The sequence below is a fragment of the Ptiloglossa arizonensis genome, chromosome 10, assembly GCF_051014685.1.
Source record: "Ptiloglossa arizonensis isolate GNS036 chromosome 10, iyPtiAriz1_principal, whole genome shotgun sequence".
Lineage (NCBI taxonomy): Eukaryota > Metazoa > Arthropoda > Insecta > Hymenoptera > Colletidae > Ptiloglossa > Ptiloglossa arizonensis.
Window position 1 is genome coordinate 17,074,927 of NC_135057.1, and position 20,415 is coordinate 17,095,341.

At 30.5% G+C, this 20,415-nt stretch overlaps 5 protein-coding genes across 8 annotated transcripts; 2 read left to right on the forward strand and 3 right to left on the reverse strand.

Annotated features, from left to right (window-relative positions):
* Positions 1-85: 85 nt before the first annotated feature.
* Pall (F-box protein pallbearer) lies at positions 86-1,722 on the reverse strand. Its single transcript, XM_076321741.1, has 3 exons — positions 1,561-1,722; positions 1,226-1,474; positions 86-1,158 (listed from the first exon to the last, which is right to left on the reverse strand). Exons 1-3 carry the CDS (start codon positions 1,645-1,647, stop codon positions 505-507), a joined length of 990 nt encoding a protein of 329 aa, XP_076177856.1. The 5' UTR covers positions 1,648-1,722; the 3' UTR covers positions 86-504.
* Positions 1,723-1,961: 239 nt separating this feature from the next.
* Positions 1,962-8,438, forward strand: Msk (importin-7 msk). 3 transcript variants are annotated; one of them, XR_012993493.1, is made up of 20 exons: positions 1,962-2,161; positions 2,947-3,025; positions 3,097-3,247; positions 3,365-3,523; positions 3,688-3,844; positions 3,973-4,337; positions 4,419-4,564; positions 4,681-4,844; positions 4,919-5,038; positions 5,130-5,456; positions 5,531-5,717; positions 5,845-6,068; positions 6,148-6,240; positions 6,303-6,529; positions 6,619-6,824; positions 6,925-7,197; positions 7,343-7,486; positions 7,585-7,683; positions 7,843-7,949; positions 8,064-8,438. XR_012993493.1 is itself a non-coding variant. In XM_076321738.1 (19 exons), exons 1-18 carry the CDS (start codon positions 2,078-2,080, stop codon positions 7,650-7,652), a joined length of 3,174 nt encoding a protein of 1,057 aa, XP_076177853.1. In that variant the 5' UTR covers positions 1,962-2,077; the 3' UTR covers positions 7,653-7,683; positions 8,064-8,438. The 3 variants fall into 3 exon arrangements, 1 of the variants encoding a protein (XP_076177853.1); XR_012993492.1 differs by having other exon boundaries at positions 7,585-7,949; XM_076321738.1 differs by lacking the exon at positions 7,843-7,949.
* A 522-nt stretch (positions 8,439-8,960) lies between these two features.
* Positions 8,961-11,598, reverse strand: Ubce2m (NEDD8-conjugating enzyme UbcE2M). Its single transcript, XM_076321506.1, has 4 exons — positions 11,355-11,598; positions 10,313-10,407; positions 10,041-10,247; positions 8,961-9,963 (listed from the first exon to the last, which is right to left on the reverse strand). Exons 1-4 carry the CDS (start codon positions 11,455-11,457, stop codon positions 9,820-9,822), a joined length of 549 nt encoding a protein of 182 aa, XP_076177621.1. The 5' UTR covers positions 11,458-11,598; the 3' UTR covers positions 8,961-9,819.
* Positions 11,599-12,229: 631 nt separating this feature from the next.
* On the forward strand, positions 12,230-15,871 carry Casp (Fas associated factor casp). 2 transcript variants are annotated; one of them, XM_076321954.1, is made up of 12 exons: positions 12,230-12,448; positions 12,924-12,992; positions 13,072-13,348; positions 13,426-13,603; positions 13,671-13,947; positions 14,007-14,127; positions 14,234-14,379; positions 14,455-14,609; positions 14,690-14,885; positions 14,976-15,079; positions 15,163-15,497; positions 15,667-15,871. In XM_076321954.1, the coding sequence occupies exons 1-11, from the start codon at positions 12,410-12,412 to the stop codon at positions 15,494-15,496; spliced, it is 1,896 nt and encodes a 631-aa protein (XP_076178069.1). In that variant the 5' UTR covers positions 12,230-12,409; the 3' UTR covers position 15,497; positions 15,667-15,871. The 2 variants fall into 2 exon arrangements, with proteins under 2 accessions (XP_076178069.1, XP_076178068.1); XM_076321953.1 differs by having other exon boundaries at positions 12,231-12,448; positions 15,163-15,484.
* Mtr4 (exosome RNA helicase Mtr4) lies at positions 15,794-19,990 on the reverse strand. Its single transcript, XM_076321952.1, has 10 exons — positions 19,823-19,990; positions 19,645-19,746; positions 19,321-19,563; positions 19,045-19,252; positions 18,692-18,958; positions 17,787-18,615; positions 17,540-17,712; positions 17,041-17,472; positions 16,409-16,946; positions 15,794-16,315 (listed from the first exon to the last, which is right to left on the reverse strand). The coding sequence occupies exons 1-10, from the start codon at positions 19,933-19,935 to the stop codon at positions 16,158-16,160; spliced, it is 3,063 nt and encodes a 1,020-aa protein (XP_076178067.1). The 5' UTR covers positions 19,936-19,990; the 3' UTR covers positions 15,794-16,157.
* Between the last annotated feature and the right edge of the window lie 425 nt (positions 19,991-20,415).

Below are 20,415 nucleotides of genomic sequence, written 5' to 3' on the forward strand. Positions count from 1 at the left end.
GTTTCAGTTTTAAATTGATACCCACTTTTCAATAGTTCATTTAAAATTATGCATAAGTTATATTTTTGTATGCAGTTATAATTTTTAATACATTTATTAGCTGAATTATAAGTTTATACAATAATTTAATAACACAGTCCATTACATTTATTCACATATTCTGTTTCAATCATATACTTAAATAAAAATGAAACAGATTATAGCATATTCTTACTTTTCATATATGTGTTAATTACGTCCATAACTGTTAAAGATAAAAGTTTGAATTAACATATATTTAACAAACCAAAGATACTCAATCAAAATTAAATACAATCTAAAATTTTACTTTGTATAGTACTTTTTTATTAACTTTTTTCCTATTATGCTTTCTGATAGAAAGTTTAAACACTTAACTTTATTCAGTTATAACATAAAAAATGCAAAATACAAATAGAACAATAATCTTGTTTCTCATATACAACCTTGTTATGTACAAAGGGCGTTAATGTGCAGTCGAAGCTTCTATAATATTGATTTTAATCTTTCTATTACCAGTTTACATCTTTTTGCTTGCAAATCTTTTGTTTGATCTATCAGTTTTCTTTTGCAAGTCTCTATAGAATCAGGCTTTTGTGTTTCTTCTCTTGCACGGCTTAAACCAGCCGTTAAATCAACCATTTTCTGCTCCCATTCTTCAAGATGTTTTCTCATTTCAGCCAATTGCGTATCTTGATCATGTATTTTCTTTCCCTGTTCTTGCAACTTTAAACTTTGCAGTCGCATTTGGAAACCTTGCCTTTTCATTCTAAGTTTCATTTTACTTATTTGACCTGTCATAGACAGGACAGACAATTTATTCTTTTTGGTACGACAAAAAAGTTTTTTAAAAGTTTGATTCACTTTTTCTGATGAGTTAAAATTATGTGGCAGTGTAGTACTATTTGGATTTGTAGTATGATGAGAAATCATCAAACTTCCACCTGGTAATTCATAAGAACCTACATTACTAACCACAGATGTACAAATACTATGTTTTAAATCTGGTAAAATTTTTTCATCAAAGTGTTCCATAGCCATACTACTAATATCTCTTAATTCTTGAAGTATCTCGTGAGCTCTAGGTGGAGTTTTAGAATCACGAATCAAGCGGAGAACACGAAAAATTTCATCAATCACCTAATACGTAAAAATATGTTATGAATTAAAATATATTATGTTAGTTATAGAATAGTTCATGATTCACCTTTCCAGGAATAAAGCAACACAGATTGAGGTCTACATATTTTATGAAAGTCATAGATAACATGGATATCCTTGTTTCTATTGCTGTTAATATATCACAATGACGTGCCAAAGGATGACTCCTTCTCTCTGATTCTCTTCGTGGCAGTTGACTTTTTACTGCGCGTAAACATTGTGCATGATATTTTTCCATTAAATTAAAACCTCGATTTAATAATTTTTTACATATTCGATCAAATTGTTTGCAAACCTATCGAAATAATTTATGGAATATCCATTATATAATTTTCACTAAATAAGCAAATGAAAACACAAAAAATACAAAAATAATCTTACAATTCTGTATCGAGAAATTTCGTCGTATGTAAGGTTAGACAAAATTGTCTCCAAAACGATATCAGGAAGATTTATTAATTGCAACATGTCAATGTTACGTAGTTCTACGATCAGACTTATAACACTTTCATTCGATAAAAATTTTTCAAATATCGCATTAGTTTATATCTTTTTCAATCAGGACGATAATGCGTTTGAACAGTGCAGTTTTAACTATGGTGCATACAATTACGATTACAATGTTTTGACCGACCGATGACCTATAACAAATATAGCTGTTGCATATGTGTCACTTTCAACCACAGTTTACTATCTACATCTTTACAATTCGGCAGGTTTGCTAGTTTCCTTTCTAATTTTCGCATGTTTAGTGGCCGGATATAACGCAATTGGTTTTTGGCCGCCATATTGTTGTGTCACGTGACGAGGGAGTAGCGAGGTGAATGCGCCGGGTCGAATTCGTGAGGAGGAATCAAAAAATTTGGACAACGTCGACCAACAGAAAACCAATTACAAGATGGATGTACGGAAAGTAACAGAATTGTTGCGTGCCACGATCGATCCAGCACAACAGAAGCAAGCTGAAGAGCAACTAAATCAGGTCGGTCAAGTAATCGAAAACGTGCTCGAACGACCGATACTGCAATAGAAACATGTGCCACTCCGGGAACATTTTTCTTCATTATCATTCGCCCCTTCATAATTTCTAATCAAGTCTTCAATTATGATTTTTAAAAATGATTTTGTTATGTTTATTGAAACCAACATTTCCTTTTTATTAATTCGTAATCTTTTTCCCTCGAAAATGACCTTTAACCAAATTCATGATCATTTTAATTCAATTTTTTTTTTTATATATAAATTCTTTCAATATAATTTATATTTATAGTACGTTCTATGTAGATTAATTTTTTAATGGTTTTAAATTCTTATACTATTGCCATTAAATATTTATTGTAGCAAAAAATTACTTCCTCTTATTTGTGATACAGTTCCAGCTTGCATAACTTATCAAACCATTTATGTTTAAATTATTCCATACAGCGTATACATCATGGGTAATCAGTTTGTAATTTAATACTAGTACTAGTTAATTTAATACTTCGTCCATTGTCCATCGATGAACAATTGGAAAATATTTTTAATTATAATTGTTGAGTTAGAGATAATTATAGGAGGTATTGTATTTTAAATTATACATATGTATATTAATTATATATATTTATAGATTAATGACATTTTATTATTAATGATATTAATAACAATTATATTAAGTAGATATAGATATTAATTATTGTATTAGTTTGTAGGAAAAATGTAATAATGATATATGTAATAGTTATAAAAAAGATTTTATCAGTATTGTAATGTTGAGAAAATTTTCAGATACACAAAATTATTGGTTTTGCACCAACATTGCTCCAAGCAGTAATGACCGCAGAGGATATGCCTGTACGACAAGCTGGTAATTAATAAAAATAATTATTATAGAATACAAAATAAGAATTAAATAATAGTCATTCAATATCAATGCAGGCGTTATATATTTGAAAAATTTAATTACAACAAATTGGGCTGATAGAGAAAGTGAAAATGGTCCAATAGAGTTTAGTATTCATGAACAGGACAGAGCAATGATTCGTGATGCGATTGTAGAGGCTCTCGTACATGCACCGGAACTCATCAGGCAAGTAACTGACACAGTTACTACTTATTTAGTTATATTTTGAACTATAAGAATTAAGTACTGCAAATTACATGATTTATTAAAAAATGATTGTAATACTTTTTTTTACTGATTTAGAGTGCAATTGGCAGTTTGTGTTAATAATATTGTAAAACATGACTTTCCTGGAAGATGGACACAAATAGTGGACAAAATCACAATATATTTACAGAATTCAGATGCTTCCTGCTGGCCAGGTGTTCTTCTAGCACTGTATCAACTTGTTAAAAATTTTGAGTATGTTGTTGATATTCCTCATTATACATTATACACATAGGAACATTTTTTTAATTATTATTAAAATATTGAATATAAATTATGGGAAATTATGCAAATTTATTAAATTATAATAAAAATTTAACATAAATAAAAAGAAGGGAAAATTAACATATAATTTGTAGGTACAAAAAAGCAGAGGAAAGAGGGCCACTGAATGAAGCAATGAATCTTTTATTTCCTATGATTTACCAGTTAATATTGCGACTCCTACCAGATTCCTCAGAACAATCTGTCTTATTACAAAAACAGATATTAAAAATATTCTTTGCCCTTACACAGGTATTATTATTATTATTATTATTATTGTTGTTGTTGTTGTTGTTATTGTTGTTGATGTCGTCGTCATCATCATAAAATGATATTATTATTATTATTATTATTATTATTATTATTAATAATAATTTCAGTATACACTTCCCTTGGACTTGATTTCAAAAGAAGTTTTTTCACAATGGATGGACGTGGTGCGGCAAGTAGCCGACAGGCCTGTTCCGCCCGAAACAAACAATCCAGATTTGGATGACGATGAACGAGCAGAATTACCATGGTGGAAGTGTAAGAAATGGGCTCTTCACATTCTTCATAGAATGTTTGAGAGATATGGCAGCCCCAGAAATGTAATTAAAGAGTACAAGGAGTTTTCAGAGTGGTACCTAAGAACTTTCAGTGGAGGTATACTCGAAGTTCTATTAAAAATTTTAGATCAATATCGGAGGAAGATATATGTGTCGCCTAGAGTGATTCAGCAATCAATGAATTATATTAATCAAGGGTAAGTAATACATAGGTTATTTAAATTCAATTCTATATTTTTCAAAGATGTAATTTGAAAAGTTTATGTTTTAATTTATAGGGTTAGTCATGCCTATTCGTGGAAGTTCTTGAAACCACATATGTTCGAAATAATTCGCGATGTACTCTTCCCAATCCTTTCATATTCTGCTGCGGACGAGGAACTTTGGAAGAACAATCCATATGAATATATTAGAGTAAAATTCGGTAAGACGATAATCAGAGTTTTCTTCATTTTATTAAAAAATAAACTATAGTTTTATTAAATTTTTTCTAGTACTTTGTTTTTAATCTGTATTATATAAGGAATATTGTATTTTCAGATATATTTGAAGACTTTGTGTCTCCAGTAACTGCAGCACAGACATTGTTGCATTCTGCTTGCAAGAAGCGTAAGGGTATGCTTCAAGAAACAATGAGATTCTGCATGGAAGTATTAACTAGTCCAAATGCAGACCCCAGACAAAAGGATGGTGCATTGCATATGGTAAGTACTTCTATGCATATGATGTTTTTTTTTTAAGTAATTTGAATATTATCTAAAAACAAATGTTGTTTTAGGTTGGAAGTTTAGCAGATGTCTTATTAAAGAAGAAGGTTTACAAGGAACAGATGGACAAGATGTTGCTACAATATGTCTTTCCTGAGTTCAATAGCCCTCATGGACATATGAGAGCAAGAGTAAATAATATTTTTATATAAATATCTAATTTATTCAAAGTGTTCAATCGATCACTTAATTCTTAACTATTTCACAATTATTATATTTCAGGCATGTTGGGTGTTGCACTATTTCTCTGAGATCAAATTTAAGCAGGAGCAGATATTAGTTGAGGCAATTCGGTTGACAACAAACGCTCTTCTGACAGACCAAGATTTACCAGTCAAAGTGGAGGCTGCTATTGCTTTGCAAATGCTCCTTTCTGCCCAAGATAAAGCACAAAAATACATAGAACCTCTAATCAAACCAATAACACTTGAATTATTAACTATTGTACGAGAAACAGAGAATGACGACTTAACGACTGTTATTCAAAAAATTGTTTGTACATACTCGGATCAACTTATGCCAATTGCAGTTGAAATGTGTCAACATCTTGTGAGTACAATTCTTTTTAATCTTCCTTTTGTAGTTTAAATTAAGGAACTAAATAAAGCTATATATGTTTTTAGGCTGCAACTTTCAGCCAAGTGTTAGAAACAGATGAAGGTAGTGATGAAAAAGCTATAACTGCCATGGGATTATTAAATACAATAGAAACTTTATTAACTGCGATGGTAAAGCAACCACAAATCATGGCACAGTTGCAACCAACAGTGCTTCAGGTTGTTGCTCACATTTTCGGAGAAAGTATTATGGGTAAGCTAAACAATGCAAACAATGAAAGTAAAAGCATAAAATTTTAAACATCTTTGTTGATGCAATACATTCTATTATACTGAATATTGATTTAACAATATACTTCATTCATACCTTTTTACTTTAGAATTTTATGAAGAAGCCCTTTCATTAGTATATGATTTAACTGGACAAACAATTTCGGAAGATATGTGGAAAGTCTTGGAATGGATGTATCAGCTCTTTCAAAAAGATGGTTTTGAATATTTTACTGATATGATGCCTGCTCTTCATAATTACATCACAGTCGACACTCCAGCATTTCTCTCTAATGAAAATCACGTATTGGCTATGTTTAATATGTGCAAAGCTGTATGTTATCGAGTTTTATTTACACGAAGAGAAATAAACATTCGTCCAATAAAAATGATGTTTAATTTTTACATGCTAGGTGCTAACTGGAGATGCTGGAGAAGACCCAGAATGTCACGCTGCCAAATTGTTGGAAGTTATAATTTTGCAATGTAAAGGTCACATTGATCAGGTAGGATTATCTTTAAATTTTTCTAAATCCAAATCAAAATACACGTTGAAAATTATTTTCAGTGTATACCTTCACTTGTGCAATTAGTCCTGGAGCGTCTGATGCGTGAAGTGAAAACTTCAGAATTAAGAACAATGTGTTTACAAGTTGTAATTGCAGCCCTATATTATAATCCAGCACTCTGTCTCGAAACAATGGATAGATTACAAGGAAATTTTGGACAGTCAACAGAGCCAATTGCATCTCATTTCATTAAGCAATGGATACATGATACAGACTGTTTCTTGGGGCAAGTATCTAATTTTTTAATAATAGATTTTAATTTTATCACGCCTATAATACAATTAAACATAGCATTATGTTTTTCTATTTGTCCAGATTGCACGATAGAAAGCTCTGTGTTCTTGGATTGTGCACTTTAATTAGTATGGGTCCAGTGAGACCGCCAGCAGTAAATGAATGTGCTCAACAAATCATACCATCTTTGATTCTACTTTTCGATGGTTTAAAAAGAGCTTATGCGGCTAAGGTAACTGACACTGATGATGAAGAAAACGAAGATGACGATAGCGATCTCGACGAAGGTAACAATTTTCATTTTATCTTTAATAAATATTAATTAAATGATAGGAATTATATTAATACTTATTAAATTATAATAGTAATTTTATTATACTTCAACAGAGGTATTATCATCGGATGAGGACGAAGTAGATGATGCTAGTCAAGAATATTTGGAAAAGCTACAAGAAAAAGTGACAAGGTCATCTACACAACATGGTTTCAATGTATCTGCTTCACTTCAAGATGGCCATGCCGATCATACGTCAGACGATGACGGTGATGACTCAGAATACGATGCCAATGAAGAAACTCCACTTGAATGTTACGTCACACCTTTAGATTCGGAAGACACGAAGAAAGACGAATACATTGTATTCAAAAAAGTGATGCAAAGTAAGCAAGCAGTATACACTTTTTGATGTTCTAATAATTTCAAATATTTGATATTATCTAATTTGGTTTTTTATAAAAAAAAAAGAAATATAAAAAATATTAAAAGATATATCTGTAACATTATTTTTTATGTTTTTGCTTTTAGATATTGAAAGATCAGATACAGTTTGGTACAGAGCATTAACTGGTCACCTGAATCCAGAACAACAAATCACATTACAAGAAATAATCCTCTTGGCGGATCAGTTTGAAGCAGCTCTAGAAAGCAAAAGAATTGAACAGAGTGGGGGTGAGTTCTCTTAACTGTTTCAGTATTAATACAAATGAATCTAATATCATAGATGCACAGTCATATTGAATTAATATTTGCTTAATTTGTTTTTTCAGGTTATGCTTTTCATTCGCAGACGGTACCCACATCATTCAACTTCGGTGGTACGCCCCTGACCCGATAAAGACTCCCGATCATTTATATTTTTAGCTTAAGTAAGTAAATAAATTGCGAAGCATCCAAGTCGCGTATCCGTAACGATGCAGTAAATGTTCCCACTCTGTTGAAACCGAGTTACACATGAGTCAAATCGAACATAAGAGCGCCTTTTTTTGTTTGTTTCTTCACGTTTTTCTGGCTTTTCATGACTATAGCTCGGTACATACAACAATGGTAGCATCCTTTCGAGCGTTTGGAAATCCATTCCACGATGGAATCTGCGGAGAAGCACGCTTCTTCTCATAACACACACTAGTAAAACGTAATTAATTCTCATAATAGAAAAGTATCATCTGAAGTAAATGAAAATAGTAACTTCTATTTTGTCATATAAAGATATTCTCTTCTCTTGATCACTGTGTATTTCGATTTCCAGATTCCAGAGAATAAGTCCTGATCTCGATTTCCAAATCGCCGTGCTTCTTCGCCGAGCTCATGCCAATCCATCGTCCAGCGCGATCGAATCTTTTTTTTTGTACGAGAAAAGAAACGATTATATGCGAGAATGAAAATAATGGTATGAAAGAGGGAAATCGAGCGGGTGTGTGTGTGTATACATGGTGTGTGAAAGAGAAAAGGAAACGAAAACCGAGAAAGTAGTTCGATCGTTCTTGAAGCGCTCGAAAAAGTGCCTTCAAAACACGCTCGACGCGGATGGGACCTAAATTAAGGACAGCAAGTTGGATCGAGGCTAGGACGCTTCTCTAGTTTGTAAGTTTCGTAAACACTGTACTAAAGTATAATAAATTAATGCTAATTAAAGAAAGATGTTTTTAATTCAGAACTTTCCAGCCTTAATTTCATTAATAAATATGATTTTCACAATAAATAGTAGATTAGTAAGCTTTTTAAAATATTAAAATAATACTAAATTGATAATGTAGAACGACATTGTCTGTTTGTACATTGTTTCAAATAAATTATATTTTTTACTATAAAATTATAACTTCTAAATAGAAACAGTAAATTTAGTAAAAGTAAGTTACTTATAGAGTAACAGTGTATTTACCAGTTATTTTTTTATTTACCTATTTGAAATATTTATGAAATCATTGTCAGTACTTGCAATAATCTATAAAGTGCATATCTATCTTATTAAAACGAAATAAACTTCTCAAAAATGTAATAATTGTTTCATACAATAAAATTAATTATGCATACATATAAAACGTTTAATGATTTCGTTTAAACAATATTCCAATTTTTCATATAAAAAAAGTGGGTATAAACTGTCATGAAGGTTAAAATAAATGAAAATTGAAATACGACATGCTTTCCTTAACAGCCTTATATTCCACTTTCGATCGATACATAAATTAAATTACGTGGTGTCCGATGAAGAGCGTAGCAGGATATATATCCATTCGTGGAAAATAATTTATATCCTGCAAAGTAATCCTCAGGGCGGAGATACATTTTTTTAAAGGAGCTGCGTCGATCGCAATTGCAGATGCGTTTGCAAATCTCATACACGCATACATATATACACATACTCTTTTAATACGATTGGTAACGATCGTAATTGTATATACTGCCGATAAAGTATAAAATCAAGCTTCAATGGTCATAATTAAAAGTGATGTCTCAAGAGAAGCCGCAACAATTTTCATAACTTTTACTAATATCCAGATGTCTTCATTCCATTGTATGAATTATTACAAATTTAGATAGCAATTACGGTTACACACGCATAGGAATACAAGACGATCGTAGCCAAAAATACGTCTATAATTAAGTAGTAGTAATATTTATAATCACAGATGCACCTTTAAGGAAACTTGTTAACAACCATTATTCGACAGTAAGTTCCATTTTAATTGTAGTTACCAATGTATTTTTGGCCAAGTAAGAAACTTGCAAGCGTAAAAACAACTTCAATCTTCTGCAGAGTACTAAGTGAAAGAGAAAACGAGAAATAAAAGAAAAAAGTATCCCACAGCTCCGAGAGAACAGCGCATCGGTGGCATTTTTATCGATGGTTTATTGACCAACGGTACGAAGCACTCGATCAAGAAGACGCAAAGAGGCCCATCCACAAACGAACATAGTAGACGAGAGGAACGCGTTTAGAGCAAGATGTTCTACTCTCGGTCTCTTTCCTCAGTGTGTCTTCAAGGGAAACGAGCACTGTATCACTTAAGAAGACATCGTTCGAAATAAGATGAGCCAACATAGCCGCCTCTCATTGCTTTTGCTACATTTTGCTCGAATGCTCTCCTATTATTTTGTAGAACCTCAGCAGCATCTTTATTCAACGGATCTTCTGGATTTGGTTCCTAAACAAACAATAACATTCTTCTATAATATGTACTTTGCTTTTTGTTGCATACAATTAATACGTTATATTACACACCAAAAAGAGATATTGCAGTCCATAAACAATAGAATTAATTGTAAGGACTGGTTTCCAATCTTCTCGTAAGATATTCAAACACACATTGCCATCCATGTCAATATTAGGGTGATAAACTTGTGTCTCACACTTCACTTTTGGTGGCTCATGTGGATAATTTGGTCCAACTTTAAAAGTGAAGGTAAATCTGCCACCCCTATAAAATCCCTGAAAAATGAAAAAACCAAATTGTTCTTTATTAGCTGAACAATATTATGCATAAGAAGTCTTACCTCATCTGGACAAATAATTAATTTAAAACTGAGAAGGTCATCTGGATCAGGAAACTCTGTCCCACATGTTTTTGGAAGATTGAGCTCATTTATGTCTATGCAAAACAAAAAGCATCACAGAAGTTTTTCTTCTTATATTACAATAGAATTTTAATTAGTTCTCAGTATGTGTAATTAACAAATTTTAATTTCTAAATCTAGAAGGATTTTAATATTTTTAAATACGAAAAGGATTACATAAAAATCATAATTCAAGATTAATTTTTCAAGGTCATCTGAAAGTCAAAGTTTTATTTTAATGTAATAATATATTTCTATATTAAATTTTATAGACTAATTTTAAGTAAATTTAACAATATTGTATTAACATTTTCTTGTATGTAGTTTTAATACATTTTATATTCATATATTTTGAAATAATTTGGTGCACTTTTGAAGTTATATCAACAATAACATTTAACTAGCATTATACTTTCAAAAGAATGAATTAAATTATTGGCTTCTATAATTTTTAATAACTTATAAGGAATAATATTCCTGTGTGTTCATAACATAATCACACTCGATGGTTTTTCTTACTTTAAGGAATATAACCAAATAAAATTTAGTTAATACATTTCTCATTGATTAATTTAATATCAATTTATAGTAAAATTGTTTTCTTTTTTAGTACATTCTTGCTTCTCACTACTATATTTTAAAAGAAATTCATATCTGTAATTTACATTTGAATGCTAATGATATGTTAAGAAGATATCTGAATAAGATATCAATTTTAAATATTACACATATATTTATGTACGACAAAAAAGATTGCAAAATTTAATATAAAACTTTACACATATAATGATATTAATAAGAGTGAATAAACATTAATTGCATGGATAAGTGCCCTAAGAGTTAAAGAATAAAAACTTTGGGAAATTTTAAAAGAAATGTTTTGCAATCGAAACGTTTAACTTTTTATGCGTTAAGGAAAGTTAATAGTTAATAAAATCAAAAAGAAATTGGCAGAAATGCAATGAAAGGTCATCGATAAAACCTTTTGCGATTCTCAGTTGTGCTGCAGATGCCTTCTTTTGAGTGCCAGGTTTCGGCGACTCGCCATCCTTTTTCGCCTGTTTTAGCGAGAATAATTTGATCATGATAAAATGACAGTGCCCGGCGTGGAAGGCATAAAAAAATCTCTTCTTTCTCGATCGGCCACGCGCGCGGACTACGATGCACGCGACAAAACTCTTTTTGACAATGGAAACAACTACCGTGAATTTATGACTGATTTCACGTGGACGGAACACAACTCACTTCTGTTACCGTCACGGTATTAAACTTTATTTTTCATATTGTATAATTAAGCCAGTATTACATTTATGTGTATATGAACGCGATATTGTATTTTAAGATTGAACAGATAATTGTTCATTTAAGTTCTTTCGAATAGAAAAGAGTTTTTAACTTCTAGCTTATAACTAAATTATAACTGTATTTTTTAATTAATTCGATATTTTAAAAAATATAATTACTTTCAAATATTGAATAAAGTATACTATTATCTGTGAAAATCCGCCATTACTATTGTTATATGTATACAGGGTGTCTTGCATAAAATAATATAAGCGGATTTCTCGTGAACTAGTGCTAATAGCGACAAAATTCTTTTTTATATTCTAGAGTACATCTCGGGGAAAAATTAATTAAATGTAACAATTGAAAATATAGAGTGTGAAACTTTTAACTTACGTTACCATAAGTATGAAAAATGTTTCATACATACTTCCAATCTTTTAAATATGATTGGACAACACTTATAGCGATTTAAGATTCCACCAATCGTAATTTTTGGTGTGTATTAGAGAACTGTAGTTGAGAAGTGAAAGTATCTCTTCTGATATCGCCCGATATACGAACAATTGTTTGATGTCGCAAAGGAAAATATATAAACACTATAGATGGTTCAATGTTCGTTTCAAGCTAGCGTGAGGTTTAAGACGTCAATGGCTTGCATTCATTGTGCATGTTGCTTGTAACGATTATAAAGTAACAAAATAGCTTTCGTGGCTCGCATATTTGCTCAAGTTTGACAGTAACGTGGACACGATGGCTGGAACACGGGATGAGATTTTGGCTGACTTTCAGGTGATCTATTGCAGCTTCAATTATACGTTAATATCAAATACAAATAAAATTTTAGGTTATGATATATGTGCATTAGTGACATTGACAATAGTTGAAATCTATGAATATAATACGACATTTTCCGATTGTTTTGTCTTAAATCTGTCAAAATTTCAATGATGCTAAAGAACTTATAAGAACATTTAAATAACATTTTACAGTATTTAGTGTCATACATTTTTAAACGTATTTTTATGTGTATATTAGTTTCTTTGTCTCTTTGCACGATTGTGTTTATGAGTCATGAAGCTTTGTAAGAAAGATTATAAAGTTATAAATGCAAAATGTAATTTTAATTAGTTCTATCATTAATTATTTTGAACTCTAGTTGAGAATTTGTTTTTTTCTAATGCTGCATTATATGTTTCATATTTGTGCACATGTTATTATACAATTATTTAGAAGTAGTGTAAGTTAATGTATTGGATTATTTTAGGCATGTACCGGAATTGATGATGTCGGAGATGCCATTAAATACTTAGAAGAATCAAATTGGGATTTATTGGTAAGTTCTTATGTAAATTTATTTCTATAATGCAGATAAAAAGAATATAGAATTAAAAAATATTATATTATATATATAGGCAGCAGTAAATCATGCCATGCCTCATGGTACACAACAATTACCTTCTGAAATGAGCCCAGATATAGAAATGATAGAAGAAATTGAAAGAATGCCTCATTCATCTTCATCATCATCTCAAACGGTTCATGATTCAAAAAGTAATTCAAAAATGGATGTTGTAGAAAATTCAAAACCAGGAACAAGTAAACCTAGAAATTGTGCAAGAACAATCACATTCCGCATTAACTATCTTAATAACGTTTATAGAATAAATTTGTCTGAGTTTTCCTGTTTGAGTAAGTAATTAGCAACCCTTTTTGGTAGTGTTTATTAACGATAAAATGATTATTCCTTAAATGAAATATATTTATAGGGGATCTTGAACAACTTATATGGGAACAAACACATGTCCCTCCTTGTCAACAACGTCTTCATGGATGGACAAAAGTACCAGAATCACCTTCTACATCATTACAGACATTAGATTTGCCAAAAGAAAATATTTTGTGCATGTCTTCTCCTTCAGAAGATCTTGATATAACAACTGATAAGTAAGTAAATTTATAAAAAAAATACTTTAACATCTAATTTGCAATTGTATTGTACTTAAATTTTCAGCACAAGTTTAGCAGATCATATGACTCAAACATATACTTTAAATATTAAAGATGAAATAGGCAAGAAAACATATAATTTAAAGTTTCCTGGATCGAGTAAAATCTTTGATGTAAAGACAGGTATTTACTCGTTAATAGATGTTCCTATTCGAAATCAACAGTGGAAAGGTTGGCCAAGTTCAGTAAAAAATGATAGCATTATGCTAGCGCAAAGTGGAATTTCATACCCAGAACATGATCTTTCTGTTACTGAACTTCCTATGAAACCGGAAAAGAAGGTACCTTCAATAATATTGCAGGTGAATATAACAATCAAGTAATGTTTATTTACTTTCAGGATGTTATAGATCTAGTTGGAAGTGATAGTTCTGAAAATGAAGGAGATGATGTGGAAGAATCGTTTAATGTTGATGATGATATTTTCATAGATATCGAACCTACTAAAATTCAGCCTCTTAGTAAGTAAATTTGATTTTTGATAAATTGTTAAAGAATATATTAATTTTCATGATATGCAAAATATTTAGTATTAAATAAATGCTACAAAGCCCATTTTTTTTGTAGTGCCAGAAAACGTGGAAGATGAGACACTGGGTACATTGCATTTTGCAGAAGAATTTGAAAAACGGTATGGACAGGCACATCCAGAATTTTTTACTAGCAAATTTAAAGATGCTGTTAAAGAATCATGTTTAAAACCTGCGAAAGAGGTTTGTAACTAATAGAATTAGAAATAATATTAAATAGTACTTTATGTGAAGTGCTACAAATTTAAATTATTACAGAGAAAATTATTGGCTGTATATTTACATCATGATAATAGTGTATTAGCAAATGTATTTTGCACCCAACTATTAGGCTCTGAAACAGTATTGCAAGTTTTGTCTGCAAATTTCATTGTATGGGGTTGGGATATTACCTATGAGTCTAATAAGCTGAGGTATATGTTATTATAAAAAAAGTTATTTTTATTTAATGATATAATACTCTTCTGTACAATAAATTACTTTTAATTTATAGGTTTCTTTTCTCTGTGAAGCAAACATTAGGATCAGTTGCAGCATTAGCTATGAAAAATATAGACGTTGATACATTGCCTGTCCTTGTAATTATAATGAGAACTAGATCTAATACAGAAATATTTACAACAGTTCATGGTAATGTGGGAGTAAATGAACTATTAACTAATCTAATTCATGCTGTTGATGTATTTCAGGTAAAAGAAAATTAAAGTTAATATTATCTGATAAAATTAATATATGATATTGTATTATATTTTATATATTGGTCTTCTTTTGAGAAACAGGAACAAAGACGTTCTGATATTGGAGTTGAAGAAGAAAGACAAGCTAGAGAAAGAGTTAAGCAAGAGCAGGATAGGGCATATCAAGAAAGTTTAGCTGCAGACAGGTAAACTATAAATAATAAATGAAATATTTTAATAATATTTTTATAATATTTTAATAAAAGGTATTTGCATTATACGATTTTAGAGCAAAAGAAAAGGCAAAAGAACAAAAGAAAGTGGAAGAAGAACTAGAAAAGCAAAAAAAATTAGAGGCAGAAAATGAAAGGTTGGCTGAAGAAGCAAGAAAAGAAGCTCATAGGCAGGCTGTAGAATTAAGTTTACCTCCTGAACCCCAACAAGGAGCTGGCGATGGTGTACTGAAAGTAAGAGTACGGCTTCCAGCAGGAAAATTCTTGGAACGTAGATTTCAATCTGATACTCCATTACAAACGCTTCTTAATTTTCTCATCGCGGAAGGTTATCCTACAGAAGAATATAAGGTCCTATGTAGTTGGCCTCGAAGGGATGTAAGTAGATGATGTAAGCATTTGAGTTCTTATTATATAGACATTCCTTTATGCCGTTAATTTCAACAGATTAAATACAAATACAAAATATTTCCGAATTTATATTGTTAATTTATAATAATAGATTTAAATAGTCTTTCAAGACGGAAATTTATTCAAAGATACTTTTATGTGTATTTTAGTTAACATCCATGGATTCAAAACTCACTCTTATGGATCTGAAATTCTGTCCTCAAGAAACAGTAATTTTAGAAGAACGATAAGTAATTTGTTGTAATTAAATTAAAATGTAGAAATTAAGCATCGCAATATTCTGAAAGTGTTATTTATTTAACAAGTTTCGAATAGTTGTCAGTTAATATGAGTTCTGTTTATTATGCAACTGCATTCTTATGCTGTATTTTTTCGTACTATTAATTCATACGACAAATGTAGTTTTATATTATGAAAAAAAGGTCCTTTCCATGCATGTACATTGTATATTTTAAATTCCTAAGAATAAATTACATTCTGAGAAACCTCAAACAAAAGCTGCCTTTTGTTTGTCGTTACCATGATTGCAATAAGTATTTAAAAATATATTGAAAAAGAGCTTAATTTGTAAAAGATATAAATGGAACTCGTAATAAAAAAATATATTTTAAATAATAGCAAATCTTTCCAAGAATTTTTATTATAAATATAACGATGCAGCGAAGACAATATCACGTTTTATAAGTTTAATTGCTTCGCTAAACTTATTCTCTAAATCCGTATTTCCAATGTTCTTTGCTGCTTGACACAATTGTCTAAGAACTTCTTCTAAACGACGCATACATCGTATAATTGAACCTAGGATGAATAAAATAAAATTAAGTTAATTATGAAGAAATTAAATATAAAGACATAATAATCTGATGAAAAGAATTAAAATCTGCAATATACCTTCAAATATATCTGTCATTTGACAAATTTGTGAAAAACTAGCTCCACTACTCCAAGCATACACAACGTCCATTAGATACGGTTTAAACCTATCCACATATGCATCTTCATCTAATTCTAAATTAGCTTCTGTAGATACTTTTGCTATTCTCCGAGCCAAATCTTGCATTTGTCTAAGTGGACCACTTAATCGTTCAGAAGTTCTAGGCATTTCGTTTGATTTATCATCACAAACAAAACAACTAATTAATGCTATCATTTGTGGTACATTTAATGCATTAAATAATCCATTAAAAATCATTTCTGTCATTAACAATTCATCAGCTCCATTAAGTTCACACGCCACTCTGCCTTTTAATTCTATAACATCTGATGTTGTGCAATAGGCCATTCTTCGTAATACTCGTTTCCTACATTTTAATTCATCCATTTGAAGTATCGATTTAGCTTGTTTCAATTCCAATTTGGCTTGTTTTAGCTGATTGGCCAAGTCATCTTTGTGTAGAAATTGTTCATATAATGTATTTACATTGGGATCCTATACTCAAGTAAATTCAAATATTCATTGTCATTGAACAAGTATTAAATATGAACAAGAAATAGAATGTAGAAATAAGAATCAATTATTTTACCTTATGCAAAGGATGAGCATACAATCTTTCTTCCAGTACTTCAATTTTCTTAACAACATCTTTAAATGTTTCATCTTCTATTCGCATGTCTGTAATAGGATTTAATAATGGTGGTCCATCAGGGAATCTTTTTTTTACTTCTTGTATTGTTTTTAATACACTTTTTCTGTTATCAGATGGTCTTAGATCTTTTGGGTAGTACAGTCTAAGTGAACTGATTTGAGAAATTAATGTATGTAAAACAGGAACTACTTCCATATCACCCTCTTCTCCTTCGCGACAGGGTACTGGACATCCTTCACTGGAGTCTTTAGAAATATGGAGTAGTATATCAATAATAATAGCAGTGTTTTCTTTCGTTGGATTTTTAGAATTTTTTTTTTTGAAGTTTACAATTATACCCCAATCGAACATTTCATTCGCATTTTTCACCTATAATTATTATTAAAATATTAAGAAAAAATAGTTTCACATTTAAGTAGTATATATAAATACATACTTTTACTAGCCTGCCAGGCTGTAGGAATGGAAGTAAATATTCTGGTTTTGTCAAGAAAGATCGAAATTCAGTACAAAGGCGGTCGAGTTGTTCGCGTATGTCATGGTAAGACGATATTTGATTATACTTATCAATATCTACTGCATTATATGCCTCTTGCAATTCCTTCACCTCTGTAATAATTTGTAAAAATAATAATTTTATACCAAATTGTAATATTTAACTGTTGAATAAACAATCTACTTACTGTTATATAAATTAGGAATCGAGGCTTGATTTTGGAATTGATAAAAGCTCCTTTCAAGCATATATTCTGGATTAATCTCTTCAACTCTTAGAAGATTTAAAACCATATTGTAAGTTAAATAAAATGCTGAATTAATGGGGTCTGGTTTCCCTTGAACAATTGCTTTACCAATAACCGGACTAACTTGTTCATCTATCATTAATATTACTATTCCTTTTTCGTCCAAGCCTCGTCTACCCGCTCGACCGGACATTTGTATATATTCCCCAGATGTGATCCACCGAAAATCTTTACCATCAAATTTTCGCGACGTTGTAAACAAAACTGTTCGTGCTGGCATATTTAAACCCATTGCAAAAGTTTCTGTTGCAAAGAGTGCCTTTATTAATCCTTCACCAAATAATATCTCCACAGTTTCTTTCAGAATAGGTAGAAGTCCACCATGATGAATTCCTATTCCACGTCTTAAAAGTGGTAATACATTTTGAACTTGCGGTAAACATCTATCTTTTTCGTTAAGAACAGTCATAGCATTATAGAAAATTTCATCCACCAAATCTTTTTCTTCTACTGTATTCAAATTTAATTTTGCCATTTGCATTGCATAAACTTCACAGTCTTTTTTTGAAAAACTAAATATTATTACAGGAGCGAAATTTCTCTCCATGATCATTTTCACCATTTTGAAAATATTTGTCTCGCCAGAATTTGATGGACGCGTTCCTCCTTTACGGCCTTTTGTGTCTCCTTTAGCTGCATCACCATGTTGTAAACAAGCCATGGCTCTGTTGAAATTTTCATCTTTAAATTGTCCTGTTTCATCTACAACCTATATATTAATGATAATAAGTAAGTATAAGCTTTTTATTTTGTAATAAATGACTCTTCAATTATGTTTCACTAACCAAGTGAATTCCATCTCCACCAACAGGAAATATGTAATGTTGCAAAGGAGTTGGTCTATAGTCTGTATAAACAACATGACAAGGTTGTTTGTGCAAATGTGCCACCCACTCTACAAATTGTCGTGCATTAGGTATAGTAGCCGAAAGAAATACATAATGCACATTGTCTGGTAATAATATTAACGTTTCTTCCCATACAACACCTCTTTCTTTATGACGCATGTAATGGATTTCGTCAAAAATTACCCAACCAACTTCTCTCGTTACCTAAATATTAAGTTCACAACACAAATTACTATGAATACAATAACAAACATTTGTATACAAATATAGTTTAAAATTTAGAAAAAAACCTCAGATCCTCTATAAAGCATATTTCTTAAAATTTCAGTGGTCATAATAAGCACACTAGCTGTTGGATTAATAGTAACATCACCAGTCACTAAGCCAACATCCCTGAATTCTTCAAAAAACTCCCTATATTTTTGATTACTTAATGCTTTAATAGGGGTTGTATAAATTACTCTTTGTTTGTCTTTTAATGAACATGCTATAGCATACCTGTGAAATTTATTATTGGGAGTACATATATTTAAAAGCTTATTACTTTTTTCTACTACAAAACATACTCTGCGACAACAGTTTTACCAGCCGATGTATGTGCAGACACCAAAACTGACTGATTGTTTTCGATACATAATATTGCTTCCTTCTGGAAGGGATCTAGCACAAATTTATATTCTTTAGCTGGTTTGTTTTGTTTATTTTCCAATGGTATGTATTCATAATCTGGTGGAACTGCAACTTCATGTGTGCACGATTCAATTGTCTCTATAATATGTATTTTAATACGTGGTTCTAATTCTTCTATGCTACATATAATAATTTTATTAAATTTTTATTAAATTCTACGAAAACAGTATTTGGAAACAACATTTATTATTATATCTTACTTTATATCTTCTAAGACAGTATCCGGTCGTAATTTTTTGGAAATTATTTCATTAGCATTGTTTTCGAATTCTCGTTTTGTCCCATTCTCAGCATCAGTTTTTCTGTGTTCATTGTTTTTCTTAGTTAAAGGCACACTTTACATTAAGTTGTAAGGTTAGGAAAACAATAGAAGCTTACTTTTTGTTCAATGATGTATTCAAATCTTTCTGCCTCACCGAGATTGGAATTACTTCTACTACATCTTCTGTTTCTTCAAAAACATCAAATAAATCTTCAGTAAAATTAGCCATTATTAGAGTAAATTATATTACAAATAACCATCAAGTCGCATATATGAGAGTTGCTATTTAGATCTTCTTCCTCGTTGTGTATCGATTCTCGAACGTAAAGAAGGAACTCTCGAATATCGTTCGACTTTAAATTTTGATAAATAATTCCAAATTTTTTTTAGTTAGATATTGAGGCCGTTGCTTCATAAAATGGAAGTTGTTTACAAAATAGTTTGTTTTCATAAATTATGAATGTTACTATTTAAATTAAGCGGCACATTAGCAGAAGCATGAGTAATGTAATGAAAAGTTAAAATATAACATGTATCTAAAACTTAGTACTAAAATTTAGTATCGCATTAAAAATACACTTGGTATCATTATTTGAAAAACAAAAATTATTTGAAGAAATGAAAGTCGCTTGCTCTGAAAATTACAATAAAACCTAGTTGTTTATTAATTTAAATTGTTTTTTTTTTAGTTAAATATATACATGAACGT